The 14,717-nt window shown below is 43.1% G+C and overlaps 1 protein-coding gene across 2 annotated transcripts; it reads right to left on the reverse strand.

Moving 5' to 3' along the window:
• Positions 1–2,503: 2,503 nt before the first annotated feature.
• On the reverse strand, positions 2,504–14,156 carry sik1 (salt-inducible kinase 1). Of its 2 annotated transcripts, none has more exons than XM_080753636.1 (14): positions 13,880–14,156; positions 13,160–13,365; positions 12,881–12,997; positions 9,165–9,228; positions 8,738–8,899; positions 8,005–8,129; positions 7,765–7,888; positions 7,433–7,653; positions 6,803–6,952; positions 6,581–6,691; positions 6,188–6,413; positions 5,833–6,090; positions 5,444–5,633; positions 2,504–5,280 (listed from the first exon to the last, which is right to left on the reverse strand). In XM_080753636.1, the coding sequence occupies exons 2-14, from the start codon at positions 13,310–13,312 to the stop codon at positions 4,743–4,745; spliced, it is 2,439 nt and encodes an 812-aa protein (XP_080609762.1). In that variant the 5' UTR covers positions 13,313–13,365; positions 13,880–14,156; the 3' UTR covers positions 2,504–4,742. The 2 variants fall into 2 exon arrangements, with proteins under 2 accessions (XP_080609762.1, XP_080609761.1); XM_080753635.1 differs by having other exon boundaries at positions 13,875–14,156.
• Between the last annotated feature and the right edge of the window lie 561 nt (positions 14,157–14,717).

The following is a 14,717-nucleotide window of genomic DNA, read 5'->3' on the forward strand; positions in this document are numbered from 1 at the left end:
AAATCACATTTTCTGTACCACCCATTTTCTGTTGTCAAGTGTCTTATATTAACTGCTTATAACGGATAGTTATTATAAAGTGTTACCACAATATAAGGTTTAGGTTTCTGTGAAGGGGTTTCTGCTCTGTCTGATGAATTTGCTGTATCACCGAATGAAGCTAAATTAAATTATGTAAAAATGTTTAAAACGTTGTTTTAAACATGTTAAAATGTTTTAAATGGACAAAAGAAACATGGGACTTGTTATTTATTGTTATGTCTGTAGGAAAATACAGTATATATCATCTGGTGTGACAATCAAGTCATCTGGCGTGACAAGCAGATATGTCACACCAGATGACGAAGTGTCACACCAGATGACGTTTTCTGCATTTAGGACTACCTTGAGGCTACCAGGTACACATTAGCATGCTAACAACATGCTAGCTATAACAAAACAACCTAGATTTACATGTAATTATGACCAAAGTTTCAAATAACTTTTGCTTTATTAATGATAAAGGTGTCACACCAGATGACATCCAGAAGTGCCACACTTGTCAAAGTTTCAACAAGATGGCATTTCATGAAAATGTTAAAATCATAACTCACCTCAGACACCTGTCTTGCAGTTGTGCTGGGAGTGCTGAATAGCCTTACAGAAGAAGGACCTCTCTAGCCCAGTAGGTGTCCAAATTATTGCCTGTTTAATTTTTCCAAACTAGTGTCACACCAGATGATTTTGGTTTGGGGGACAAAATCTTTTTGATCAGAAATGACTGAAAACATTATGCTTGGACTTTGAAAAGATATAGGCTCACAAATAGACATTTTTTTTGCCTAAATTCATTTTTAAATGAATTTTAGCAATTCTTTTTCTTAGTTTTATTCAAGTTCCCACTTTGAGAAACAAGGTCGGGACAGTCACACCAGATGACATTTACCATGTTTGGTTGAAGATTCTGAAGAAATGAGGAATGAAATGTTTTAATCTTGAGTAAGTTCACATAAAGCTTAATGTCCTGCACAATATTCAGAAGGTTTTTGACAAATATATTTTTTATTTATACATGTTTGACACCGAGGACAGCGAAAACGCTACGTCACGTCACCCACCCATTTACTGTATGCCCATCGAACACAAAATTACCTGACATACTACATGCGTGTGTACCGGTATCTGTACATGCATGAACACAAGTTTTTATGTACTGTATACTTGTATGTACTGTTTATTTAAAAATAAACATTATTACGATGGGCAGTAAAAGACATGATTCATTCTGGCACTCTCCAGAGGAGTATAATATGCACATCCCCACAACTTTGTAGGTGCTGGATCCAGGAACAAACAGTGAATGAAAAGGGCAAAGTCTGCACACGATAATGCTCTCCCGTCTTTTCTTTGGTAACATGTCCTTAGGTCGAACACCCTTTGGTCCGACCACCTAAACCTAACCTTAACCCTAACCCTAACCTCAGTAAAACTATGCCTAAACCTAACCCTAACCTCAGTTTGACCCAACAGGAGTTTGACCTAACGGGCAGTCCCCCTTTTCTTTTATTTCTCAACCAAAACAATGTTTCGCAAAGCAAAACTTGAAAAGCCCTGCTGGGCGAAACATTGTTTTGGTTGAGAAATAAAAGAAGAGACGGGAGAGCATTATATCGTGTGTGGACATTGCCCTTTTCATTCTGGCACTCTCCCACACATATATTCTCCTCTCACGCATATATTTTCACTCTCGCACACATACCGGTACATTCTCCTTTCACATAGCCTACATTTGCCATGCCATGGCATGCCATGCCATGCCCATGCCATGCAAAAAAGAAAAATTATGACATGATGGAACGTGCAATTAATTATATTAAAATGACACCCCCCAAGAGCACCTCAGCGCCTCCCCTTTAAAAGAAATCCTGCCAGTGCCCCCCGAACTTCCCGGTACTCCTTCTTGGGGCTTTACTGCCCCTGTTGAGAAATACTAATCTATATGGAAGGCTGAAAAACATGCGTTGGGGCACTTGCAAAAAAAATAAAAAAGGTTTAATAGTGTTTGAGAAGTGGTTGTTGTGAAATATATACCAGTGAAATTATATAAAAAATAACTGAAAAGGTTACACAGTATGAGTTGAGGCTACGCATGTATTAGGCTATCATAAATCCAAAAAAGGTGTTTCATTTCACAGGAGGCTTGTTGTATTACTTTATAAAAAAGATTACAGGTCCCTAACTTTAGTTTTGTTTGACATAACAGCGAAACACACAAAGTTTAGGAAGTGAACTTTATTTAAATAAATAGCCACATAAATACAGCCTTACTTGAACTAACATTTTCTCTCTTTCTCATTTACACAAACCCAAACGCCCAACACCCAAATGTACACACACGCGCGTGTGCGCGTGCGCGCGCACGCACGCACGCGCGCACGCACGCACACACACACACACACACACACACACACACACACACACACACACACACACACACACACACACACACACACACACACTCACAGTCAAGTAACAAATCAGGAAACATGTAATACTTCTTATTATCCAAAGTTTATCAAAAGGGTCATCTTACACATTTGCATCAAGAGTCAGTGTTTCAGTTGTTTTGTGATGTTTTCTCAACCCATAGGGGGGAGAAAACATTTCAGAAATATTTATAAAGTGCAATGCTTGCTTTGCTTTATAGAGCAAGTTAAAATGTAAATGAATGTATCAAAAGGGGTATTTTGAATGAATGGCCTGTAATAAAGCCATGTTTCTTTTTTTTTTCTTTCTTTCAAATGTGCTGATTAGGGATTGAATATCTCTGATCATAGGAGTTTGTTCAGAAAAAAGGCACACATGTTGGTGGTGAGTGCAAACAAACAAAAATGTTGACTAAAAATATCAACACTGCTTGTTTCAGAAATAAAACTATATATATATATATATATATATATATATATATATATATATATATATAAATTGGGCCTCAGAAAACATTGTTACTTTAGTTTTTGAGCAATTTCACAGATATGGTAAAACTAACCAAGCTTGCAATGTTACACAGCTACCATGGTTGACAGCTTAATTTCTAATACAGCGGCTGAATAAATTGCACAGATGCCTATATAAACCTGGCAGGTAACATCCATTCATCTCTAGCCATCTCAACCAGTTATGGACGGTTCAAGGAAAACAGATTTCCAGCAAAAAAAGGTATTGCTACGTATTATGTTTCTATTGTTTTTCATTTTCTTACAAACGTACAAAAATGAATACCACAATGGTCCTGAAACCCAACAACTAGCGATATTACAACATAAACAGACTTCGCATTTGGTGGCAGAGGAAGCTTTCTCATAGCAAAATGCTAAGGAGAACATGATAGTGCTAGGTAGACCAGCATGCTAAATTGAGCCACAGCATTCAACGTGAAAAATCAGTAGTGTGTTTCTGGCAAATAACACCTATCTCGAAATGTTCGCTCTTTGGTATAACCCAAATTCTGCCTTTTGACAAAAGAACTGCAAACTTGCTGAGGAACAGCCTAATGAAATGCCTTGAGCCTTTCTTTGTGATTTTCTACAAGTATCACATTATCATGTCTGATAACTAGTACCCATAGACAGCTAACTTGCTCAATGAGGTCCTATAATAATGTAATAACAAGAAAAATGTAATAAAAACAAAAACCTCCACAATGCATTCATTCTGTTGCCCTATATAGATTCTCTGCCTTCTCTTTCCATATGAATATTGCACCATTCCCACAGTCTTTGTTCTGTCCACATGAAAGGTGAAAAAGAGAGGAAATAGCTATATTTTTAGCTGTTATTTCATCAAATGTAGCCTACTGTCTTGTGATTGACGGCAAGTTTTCTGTGTATCATGTTTTTTTTTTCTTTTCTGAATCTTTATGACAATGGCGTTTCCAAATTTAAATAGGTTTCAAACATGGTTATCTGAGGAGGTAGCATTAAAAACAAGGTTTTGAAAAGCACAACGAGTGTGCCTAATGAGAGAACAGAATTATGTAAAGAGGAAACCACATATGATGTTTTGTGCCATCAAGCTGACTCATGTACCTATTGTTCTTTAGTCACTCAGCTTGACAGTATTTTTCTTCTTCTTTGGCTGATGAAGATGTACTGTAGCTGTTTTTGTTTTTGTTTAGTTTTTTAGCAGCATAAGCTAACTATTATCGTACATGAAAAAAATCACAGTTTCAGTCACAAATGTACCCCTCAAGTAAGAAGCGTGGAAGCTTAGGGCTGCTTAAAATGCAACATCTTTGAAAAAAAAGGGGGAAAAAAAGAGCTTTGGTCTTCTCTCCATTAAAACGAAAAAATAAATAAAACAAAAAGTGTGACAGTCTTCATATGAAAAAAATGAAATGTGAGACATAAGTTTATCTGGTCACCTTTTCATTCAAGTGAGTTTATCATTTCGCCTGGTCTGTGTGTCCGGTCAAAGGACTGTAGCAGATTCTCTCCAGAGTCTGGGTTGAGGCCCAGGCCATTATTGCTTCTCTGGAAGTTTGATTAGGATTCAAAGATTTCTCCAGAGATTGGTTATTGCTTGGTCTTCAGCTTAAGTAATAACACACACGCACAAACACACATGTATTCTGTGTTACTAAATAAAAGTATTGATCTGTCACTTGCAGTCTTTCAACCATCATCTATTCCAAACCAAGTGACCTATCCGCCGGGAGTCTTCCAGTGAGGGAACATTCATTTTGTCTGGGATTGGCATTGTACTTATTTCACCATCACACAGCTGCTCAGCTGCTGCATCTCAGACTCTGGGCTGGAGGTGGACCCATGCAGGCTCCAGGTCCCTGGTCTAGACATGAAGGGACTCTGGGCGACAGCCTGGGGCTGCTGTTGGATGTTCGTGTGGGGGTGCAGGTGGGGTTGCTGGCTGATGTGCAGACGCGCCTCGAGTAGGTGCCTCAAGAAGGTGGTCTCCCCTGTGGCGGAGGACACCGGGGAGACCGAAGAGAAGCAGGATGATGAGGAGGAGGAGGATGAGCAGGAGGAAGATGAGGCGTCGAGGGGTTGCTGCCAGAGGCCATGGTGTAGTCCTATAGGGGCCTGGCAAGGAGGAAGGGCAGGCTGAGGCTCTTTTTGGAGGAGGGTAAAGCTGGGGGCGTCGAAGAGGGAGGCAGGTTTGAAAACGGCAGAGGAAGGCGGGGACGGAGGCTGCTGCTGAGCCAAGAAGAGCAGGGGGTTCTGTGCGGGTGCAGTCTGAGGGGCTTGGCTCTGAGGCTGGGCCTGGTGCTGGATCTGCAGCATCCTGGTGAAGCAGAGATTCAACGTTTAGTGCATGGTGTCTTAAGCCTCATACTAGGGCTGCAACCATCGATTATGTTCACAGTGATTGTTCTATCCATCACTTTTTCGATTATTCAAATAACCGAGAAGTGCTTTTTTTTGGCTAATATCAACTGCCGTCTCACCTCTGCTGGTGTAGCACTTCCTCTAGCATGCTCCGGTGTTCAGAGAGAGCTGGACCCAACGACCCACGGCTTCCGCGGTTACAGGAAGGAGGAGGGGCCACCTGCCTCGTCAGACCCTTGATCTTGTTCAACCCCAGGAGGCCTTTTGTGCGCGTGGTCTTCCTCAGCTGCTGACGGAAAGCCTTGAGGCCTGCCGGACAATAGACACAATACTCTTTTGATCTTTCGACGATGACACACTGACTGACACTATGAAATCCTGTGTATTCACTTAACTCTGAGCGTGTACAGTTATAAATAGATAAATGAACACTGAGGATGTTACTGTAGAGTAGGAATAAACATGCAAAGGTCTAGCTGAAGGTGGAGCAGTTGCGTTGGTGCTCTACCTTGTGTCAGGGAGGTGTCAGAGGCTCTGCGGCCTTCCTGGAAGCTGGCAGAAGGCAGGCTGCCCTGGGCCTGGGGCAGGAGGTGTGACGAGAGTGTCAGCGGGGATCCCGTGGGCGCTAGGGCTCTTGCGTCAGCCCCACAGGTCAGATGCATCGACATGCCGCCCACAGCGCCACGCAAGGCCGGCGTGCCAGGACTGGATGAAGACTTGAGGCAGCTGTCCGAAGACGCACCGTCTGAGGGACTGACTACGATGCCTGGAGGCACAAAAGGGAGGAGAAGTTAAGTCACAGAATCACCTGCGTACAGGCATGTGTATCAAAGTGTCATAGCGTGTAAGTTAGGCATACTCACATGGAGGGTTGCACTGGTGGAAGCGGGCAGACACCTCGGCCAGCGTGTGTCTACGGGAGGTGGTGGTGGGAATGAGCAGGGGCCCTGAAGCGTGCGTCACCTCGTCCTCCTCCAGGTCCCTGGGTCGGACCTCTTCGCTGATGCTGGTCTCCAGCAGGCTGTTTGGTGAGATGGAGCGGTTCCACAGCAGACGGTTCAGACTCGCCTCCACCGGAAACACCACGCGCTGGAGACAGGGGGAGGAGCGCTAGCGATTAGCGGCTGACAAACAGGAAACAGATGGGGAAGGGGTGCTAGCTGTTAGCTACTGGTCTACCTAGACTATAGAACAGGGGTGGTGGGTGGAGTCTGCAAGTCTCTGATTCAATTAGACTGAGAAAAATGTTCTCTCACCTGGAACAGTCCACCTTGGTCACATTCCATCTCTGGGTACAGAGGAGGGTTGCTCTTGGCTGGAACTTGAAATGCTGTTGCTCTAAAACTGTCTGTAGACTCCATTATCACCTAGATGCAGAGAAGAAAATATTTTTAGCATGTAAATACGAAAGCTAAAGCTCCATAGTACTCCTAGAGTTACGGCTAGGCCCAGATTCAGACCCAGTTAGAAACTCTCACCTCTGCAGTGGTGGAGTCAGAGGTGCTCCTGGGCCTTTGGCTCCAGGTTCCACACTGGCGGCTGAGCTGCTGGGCACGATGCTCTCTGACTCTCTCCAGCAGTAGGTAGTAGATGGCTGAGAAGTGATTGTAGCTGCTGCTCTGTAACGACTGTTTAAGAAGACATGGATTAGGGGATGTGTTGCGGTTGCTTGCCTATACCCAGGCAAACACTGTGCATTTGTTTACCTGCAGATAAAATTGCTTGTTTTATCAGTCTGTCTACAGTATGTCTATGCATTTCAAAATATGACCAGACAAGCTGTCTGATCTTTTCAGAGACTCAAGATTGAGAAATTGAGACTGATTACATGCTGGTGCCACTAATTCTTCCCACAAAATGAGCAGTAAGCCCAAAGGTATTTGGGGCTCCATGTTGGGTTGGACTATGGCGTCAGGAAGATAGCATATCTCTTGATCTGACGCCAGACATGACTAACTGTCTCACCTCCCCCACTCCCACCAACATGCCCTCATCACCCACAGACACCTGTCTCCTTGAAACTCAAAATAATCGTGAACACTACCAGGGACAGCTGCTAGACTACACACATTGTAGATACACATACAAAGTCATCATTAACAAGTTACCTCTATGGTCCGCTGGCGGTCGATGCCCAGTGTGTTCATGATGCCAAGGACAGGCTCACTGTAGTCCCCCAGGTTGGAGTTGTATTCTGTCAGGGACTGGCTGAGCGTCTGGTGGGGGGCTGTTGGATCCGCCAGCATCCAGCGGTGCTGCTTGATCTGGGCCATGCTGATACGCTTGGCCGGGTCCACCACCAGCATCTTACGGATCAGGTTCTCACAGTCTGAGGAGCAGAAACTGAGGGTAAGACTCTTTGGTTTGGAGCGCTCTGGTACTTGGGCAAAACCGGTAATTAGCGGTAATTCCAGAGATTTGCTGCCACAGCAACACATACCTTGGGACATGAAAAAGGGAATTCTAAAGCGTCCTTCAGTGACTCTTTGTCTGAGGGCAGGAAGGCTTGGCCCGTCAAATGGAAGGGAACCACACACAAGAACATATAGCACCACTCCGAGACTCTGTAAAAAAGTAAAAACCAATAAGGATAATGTCAGTTGTATTCTTATTGATATTAATACAAATAAAAACATCACTGCTTGTTTTTTAACCTAATGCATGCTTTTTTATGACTTACCCAGATGTCTAAGTGAGGCCCCTCATACTCCTTCCCCTCGAACACTTCTGGGGCAGCATAGGGGGGGCTGCCACACCATGTAGACAGAGGCTCGCCTGCATTGTAGAAGTTACCAAATCCAAAATCTAAAACACATAGAGGGAGATGGAGAGGGATTTGGCTTGTTAGTGTTTGCTGCTACAAAATTAGAACAATGCTATCTACTACATGTGTGTGTGTGTGTGTGTGTGTGTGTGTGTGTGTGTGTGTGTGTGTGTGTGTGTGTGTGTGTGTGTGTGCGTGTGTGTGTGTGTGTGCGTGCGCGTATTGCTGTGTGTCTTTTGTGTCTGAAAGACGGAATCATCGGCATGTCTGTTAATTCCCCCTTTCAAATATTCATCTTAATAAAAGGAAATAATTAGTGGCTCTAAATTAGCATGCAGACAATGCCATGATGTTCATTTAATTAAAATTATCCCTGGCTTGAGAATCCCAAAGCCACAAATCATTTTTCAGGCCAATCAGACAGAACATCAGCAGGTAGAAATGTGTCTCATATATCCAACGAACGTGACGCTCAAATAAAAACAATCAATGAATGAAAGACAAATATTCCCCCCAAACTCCCACCTTGCACTTTCACCATGAAAAATAGCAGATATACAAGCTCACGGCGCGGCACTCGGTGCCGCGCTGTGAGCTTGTAGATCTGCTATTTTCGTCCCAGTCTCCTCATTAGTAGGGAAACACTCACCAGCTATTTTGATGTTCATGTTGGCGTCTAGCAGCAGGTTCTCGGTTTTGAGGTCACGGTGAACTATGTGATGTCTGTGGCAGTAGTCCACCGCTGTCAGGATCTGCCAGAACTTCTTGCGTGCCTCGTCTTCACTCATACGGCCATAGGTGGTCAGATGGTCTGGAGGGTGAGCGTTTTATTTAATAGTTTTATTTGTAAAAAAAAAAAAAAACGACTTAAATAAATAAATAAAAATCTAAATTCGGTAGAGCTGCTGCAGTGTTCTGTATCAGACTGGGAGATATGATAAAAAAAATAATGTCTTGATTTAATATTGTGTCCCAAGAGATTAGCACACTACCGTTTCTTTTTTATTGCATGAGAGCCCTCCCATGGTTACCACAAAAACTATTAAAAGTAAAAAGAAGTTGCTAGTGGAACTCACCAAACATCTCTCCATTCTTCGCATATTCGGTCACAATGTAAAGCATGTCTTTAGTCTCCATGACCTAAGGGAAACACAGGAAACAGAGGAGGATTTAGTGCAAACTAGGTCATAGGCAGCTGATGATGTTGACAGAAGCGATGAATTTCCAGCGAAGAAAAAAAAGAAAAAGAAAACTGCTCTAAGTACTTCAGCAGAGCCAGACCAGCAGAGCCACTGGGGACATATCCTGGCTCCTAGATTTCCCTGTTCACACAACTTTGCTGTTGTTTAAGGATGCTTGCGTACGAGCGGACACACACATACGGGCGGACACACACGCACACACACACACGCACACACACACTCACTATACTGTATATCAATGTGCAACATTTTCAGTAATGCGGACGTGCGTCAGAAATTAGTGTTAAATTTCATTCTAAATCCATATCTTTTTTCATCCTTGTGAACAGAAAAACATTCACGCACAGTGCTCACATGGGTCCCTCCTTGTTTATCGAGGGCACCATAAATGGAATCACTCAACACCAGCATACTTTAAGTGGAACGGAAAGACGCAAGTCCCCTTCCCTTCCTGAAACTCCCAGAAAACCCGCCATGTCTCAGGGGAGCCCTCGGGGCTGGTGCGTCTGAATAGAGGTATTACACAACAAAGAAAATATTTCTTAAATGACAAAGCCTTCTCTGCAAAAAAAAAAAGAAAAGAAAATGCCGGTCAATGCGTATCAAATTTTTCCATTGAATGGCAAGGCCTAATTCTTTTCTATTGCGGGACTTTTAGAAACTCACAGGAGCTTTCAGTGCTTCCGTGCACACATGCCTGGTCTGGGCAGGGTTTATCTGTGAGATAAGGCACCGCTCTATGCCTCTGTCACCTTGAGGTGCAGCTGACGTCAGAGCTTTTAAGAAATAGACTCTGGCACATTAAGGACCCACACACATCCCCCCCACCCTAGGGAGGGATAAGGGGCGGAGGTTGGGGGTTGGGGGGTTGACTGACGGAAGGTCAAAGGGAGAAGCTGAGGCAAGGATAGAGACAAAAGAAAGCAAAGGCCTGTGATGATTCTCCAGTTATTGTGGAAGAGGCTGTTATTTTTTTTAATCATGCCTAACCAGAGGGAGTGGACACTGCAGTTTATCTGTCTTACGTCATACACCGAATGACATGAGACCAAAATGGCCAATGTGTGAATGTGGTCAACCGGGAGTGTCTTACTGCCTAGTAGACTCCTAATTCACATCTGACCTCTAGATCACAAGCCTGGCTCACGCCACCACTTTCTCTCTTTACACAAGGGAGGAGGATTTTTACTTTTACCAAATGTATTCTATTTAACAATGTAACTCGCTGAAAATAATCATTTTCAAAACCGGCATAATTTTTATTGACAGAAAGGAATTTGTCTTGGTGAGCTTGGTGCATTATATTGAATCAACAATATAGAAACATTTTCAGTTATGTACAGTTTAGTTTACCTTCTGTATACCTACTAACTACACCCTCTACTGAGGCACTGGTATAGCAGCACAGGTAATTTAACAAATGATTGCGTTAACTAAAGAGAAGATCTGTTATTTCCGTTGAGCAACACGGTTGTGCGTTAAGGTATAAATTAGAGAGCACAGTCCTGCTGGTTACCACACTCAATCGTCAAAGCAGAAAGCACCACACTGGAGTCACTACTGTTCTCACGTTAATGCAACAACGAGGACAAGGAAACAGATAGATGGAGGAGAGGTGGAAACACGAGGAGGCAGAAATACAAGCTGTACGCGGGGCGAGGCCCAATCACTTTAGATCGCTGTGTGCGTTTAGCTCTAAATAACAGTTCCCTGGCGGAGCGGAAAGCTGGAACATTGTGAGATCTTTGGAAAGCATGATTGGAAGTGTTGATTAAGTTACTGGGATGCACTGCCAAGTCTCTGTCCCATCAATAATAATCTATTCAGTGGCTCATCTGGAAGCAGGCCACCATAGAGGAATCTGTCTCCCGAGCACACGACCGAAGAAACTCAGTAAAATCCTCAGTGTTCATCAAAGTCTGAGGGTCTAGAATGGGTCCATTTGGGTCCATTTCTACTCTCAGAGTTACATTAACAATTTCACTGCATACCTTTAAGCAATATTTGAGTGGATTCCTGAGTCATAGTCGTATTTAATGTTCGGCAGCATTCAGCTGGTTAAAAGTAATTCTCAACTCCAGCAAAACAACACGGAGATGATCATGTCATTCAAAAACTCTGATGTGTTTATGTGTATGTGACTATGTGTGTGTGTGTGTGTGTGTGTGTGTTTACTGTTTACACGTGTGTTGTCAAGCCTGCTGAGGGAAAAAGCGGATTCCTTGTTCTAAGTCTTCAATTTGATTAAGAGCAGCAGTTGGCGGGATGGCCTTCACGTGATTTGCAGACACATTGCACTTGGCTTCCACTGATGCTAATTGGACTTGACATTCAAACCTGTAGAGTCAGACTCATCTTTAAGCACCACTCTCTCCCTGACTTTCCCGCAACTCACTCTCGCTCCTCTCAATCTGTGTGCACTGTCTGTCACTGATCGCTGCAGTACGCAGCAAAATCCTCTGTGTTAAGTTACCCATTTGTAGGGCTGTCATGATTATGACATTTTACATGACGATTAATTGTCACTCAAATAATTGCGATTAACGATTTAATTGTGTATTTGTCGTTGACAATTACATTTCTGTTTGGCTTTTAGGCTTTGAAGTTGCAGATGGCAATCATGACACATAACTTATATATACAAAGAAATTACTGACATATTTAACAATTTTATACTTAAAAAATAACATTGATAGTGGAAATAGCCGATCTACAAGCTCACAGCTTGAGCTTGTAGATCGGCTATTTCCACACATTTTTGAAAGTGTTTTAAACTATATTAACATTACTCAACAAGGAAACGATTATGGCGTTTAGCCTATGCAAAATAATTGCGATTACCTCAAATAATTGTGATCAGACGATTATGTAATAATTGTGACAGCCCTACCCATTTGTGAGTAAAATTTACCTGGAGTATTTTACAGTGTATTGACTATCACAAACCAACAACACTGAAATGCACACCGCCAAAATGCACAAGCATTGTCGTTTCCACCCATCATTCATCTTATTGTTTGTGCTCTCTCACACACACACTTTGCTGCTTTGGATGGCATTCGGAGGTCATAATGGATTGCACTAATGCCACTGTGCTGCAAGTGTCACTCAGCGTGTCACTGGATACCATTAAGAGGACAAATGTACCGTAATGTGCGTCACGATGTAATGATGCTACCACGCCTGCACAACTAGTCATATGATATGGCAATGCCTCTATGTATAATGCTTCAGTGGAAAACATGTTAGCCTTAGCCTTAGCAGGCAGTACAATTTTACTGTACTACTTTGACATCCACTGATGCCTTTTACACACTATACACATACACACATGTACCCATTGCTCCTCTGCAGATAGCCTTGTGGCAAACCACAAACGCACAGCACATGGCACCGCTGCTCAACTGTCACAGGCCAAGCCGCCACTGCAGTGTAGGCCTACAGTGTCAGTGAACACACTCTCACACACACGCACGCACGCACGCACACACACACACACACACACACACACACACACACACACACACACACACACACACACACACACACACACACACACACACACACACACAGACGAAAGCAATACACACCTGGTACAGTTTGATGATGTGGGGGTGGTTCAACAGCTTCATGATCTGCACCTCTCTGTAAATCTTTTCTAGGTTGGAGGGGTTCAATCGGGTTTTATCAATTATCTTTATGGCCACCTGCAAGACAACAGATCATTAAGTTCCTGCATGCATGGACAAGACAGGTCAATAAATGATTACGGTTTCAAATCATAGCAATGATAAATGATCACAAGTCCACAGACAGACAAAACAAAACATACACAGTGATATTTTCCTGTGGAGGAACAGAATGCTGACCTGTGTTTTGGTGACTTTATGCCTGGCCAGTTTGACCACTGCAAAGTTTCCCTTCCCTAGAGTGCGGATGATCTCATAGAAGCCGACCTGTAGGGGCCTTCCCAGCGCAGGGCTGGGCTGAGCCCCATGGCCGCTCTCTGTCATAATCACCATGGTGCACCGATAATGTGCACTTTTATTCCAATGGACAAGTCAAGTGCGGTAGCCTACACGTGGAAACAAAGACAACGACACTTAACTAAACATACAATACTATATTTTTATATAGCATTTTGGCACATATGGGTTGTAAAGCAGGGCAGGCTGATATGCTCACTGGACATAAACATTCAACGATAATAGGCTAATAATAATAATAATAGCATAATAATAGCATAATAATAATAGCATAATAATAATAATAAATAGCAAATCGATATTAGCAAGAATAAGCATACAATAAATATTCTATTAACTCAAAGTAGCCTAGTTTCTCAATTGACTTTAGTCGGGGGCAAAACCAATTTAAAAAAGCGAAATGTAGATTACAGCCTATGTCAAAAATAAATATTTGATATAGGCTAGATCATTCTGAACATCAGGCTAACCTATATAGCCTATAATAGAGTTATAAAGTTACGTTGATTAAGTAACACCATACGGGCTATAAGACAACTTTAGTTTAATCTAAATATTATCTATATGTATAAAAAAAGATATATATATTAAGCCTTACCTTACAGAGCGCAAAGTACAACGACCTCCTCTGACGGTTCAAAAAACAGAACCATTCCACGACCATTAACAGCACAAAAGAAACATATACAACCCTCCCTGACGCAGATATCCTCTCGTCTTTTGAAACGAATTAAATATTGGAATTATGCTATTTAATAGTGTCTGTCCAGTGTGCGTTAGCCGTAGCCTATACAGTAGCCAATAACGTGTATATTATAGTATAGTAAAGTGACTCGGCAGGTCACTTCTCTGGGCTACGGCACTGTGTTGTGTGTGTCTACTCGTGCGCTGACTGCGCTCCGCTGGAATGCAGAGGGATCCAGTGTTCAAAGGGAACTCCTCCTCTCTCCGCCACCATAACAAATTGATACCCACCTTATTAACGTCACACCCGCGTCAGAGCTTCGAGCAAGGGCGCAAGGCCGGGCTAGAGCGCGAGGCACGCGTTGCCGGGCAACCATCGGCTCGGCGCTACGGTGACGTGAGTGCTGATGGAGCAGTTGCCTGGCGACGGGGGGCGGTGACGTCAGTGCCAGAGAAGCGTCACCACGTGATGTTTCCTCCCAAGCTGTTCGGCAGTGGAAGGGAACTGTGTGGCGACGAGCTGGGGCTCGCTCATATCCTGGCATTGCTTCAACAACTTGCCGCTGTTGCCCTAAACTGACTCCTCTGTGAGAAGTGAAACAGAAAGTAAAGGTCCTTGTGAAATTTCATGAAGGACCAATGGGATTAGATAGCAGCCCCCCCCCCCAGCCTTCTGTTCTGTTCTATTCTGTTCTGTTCTGTTCTTAACCATATTCTATGTTCTGTTCTTCTGAACAGAATATATTCTATTCTGTTA

Source organism: Nannobrachium achirus (assembly GCF_963921795.1).
Source record: "Nannobrachium achirus genome assembly, chromosome: 22".
NCBI lineage: Eukaryota > Metazoa > Chordata > Actinopteri > Myctophiformes > Myctophidae > Nannobrachium > Nannobrachium achirus.

Bases quoted from the DNA above. Each gene is read 5' to 3' on its own strand.
- sik1 (XM_080753636.1), bottom strand. From the start codon at position 13,312: ATGGTGATTATGACAGAGAGCGGCCATGGGGCTCAGCCCAGCCCTGCG. The intron at 12,998-13,159 runs GTCAGCATTCTG...GTTGTCTTGCAG, and splicing joins ATAAAGTCACCAAAACACAG to GTGGCCATAAAGATAATTGA. The intron at 8,900-9,164 runs GTGAGTTCCACT...CTCACCCTCCAG, and splicing joins GAAGAATGGAGAGATGTTTG to ACCATCTGACCACCTATGGC.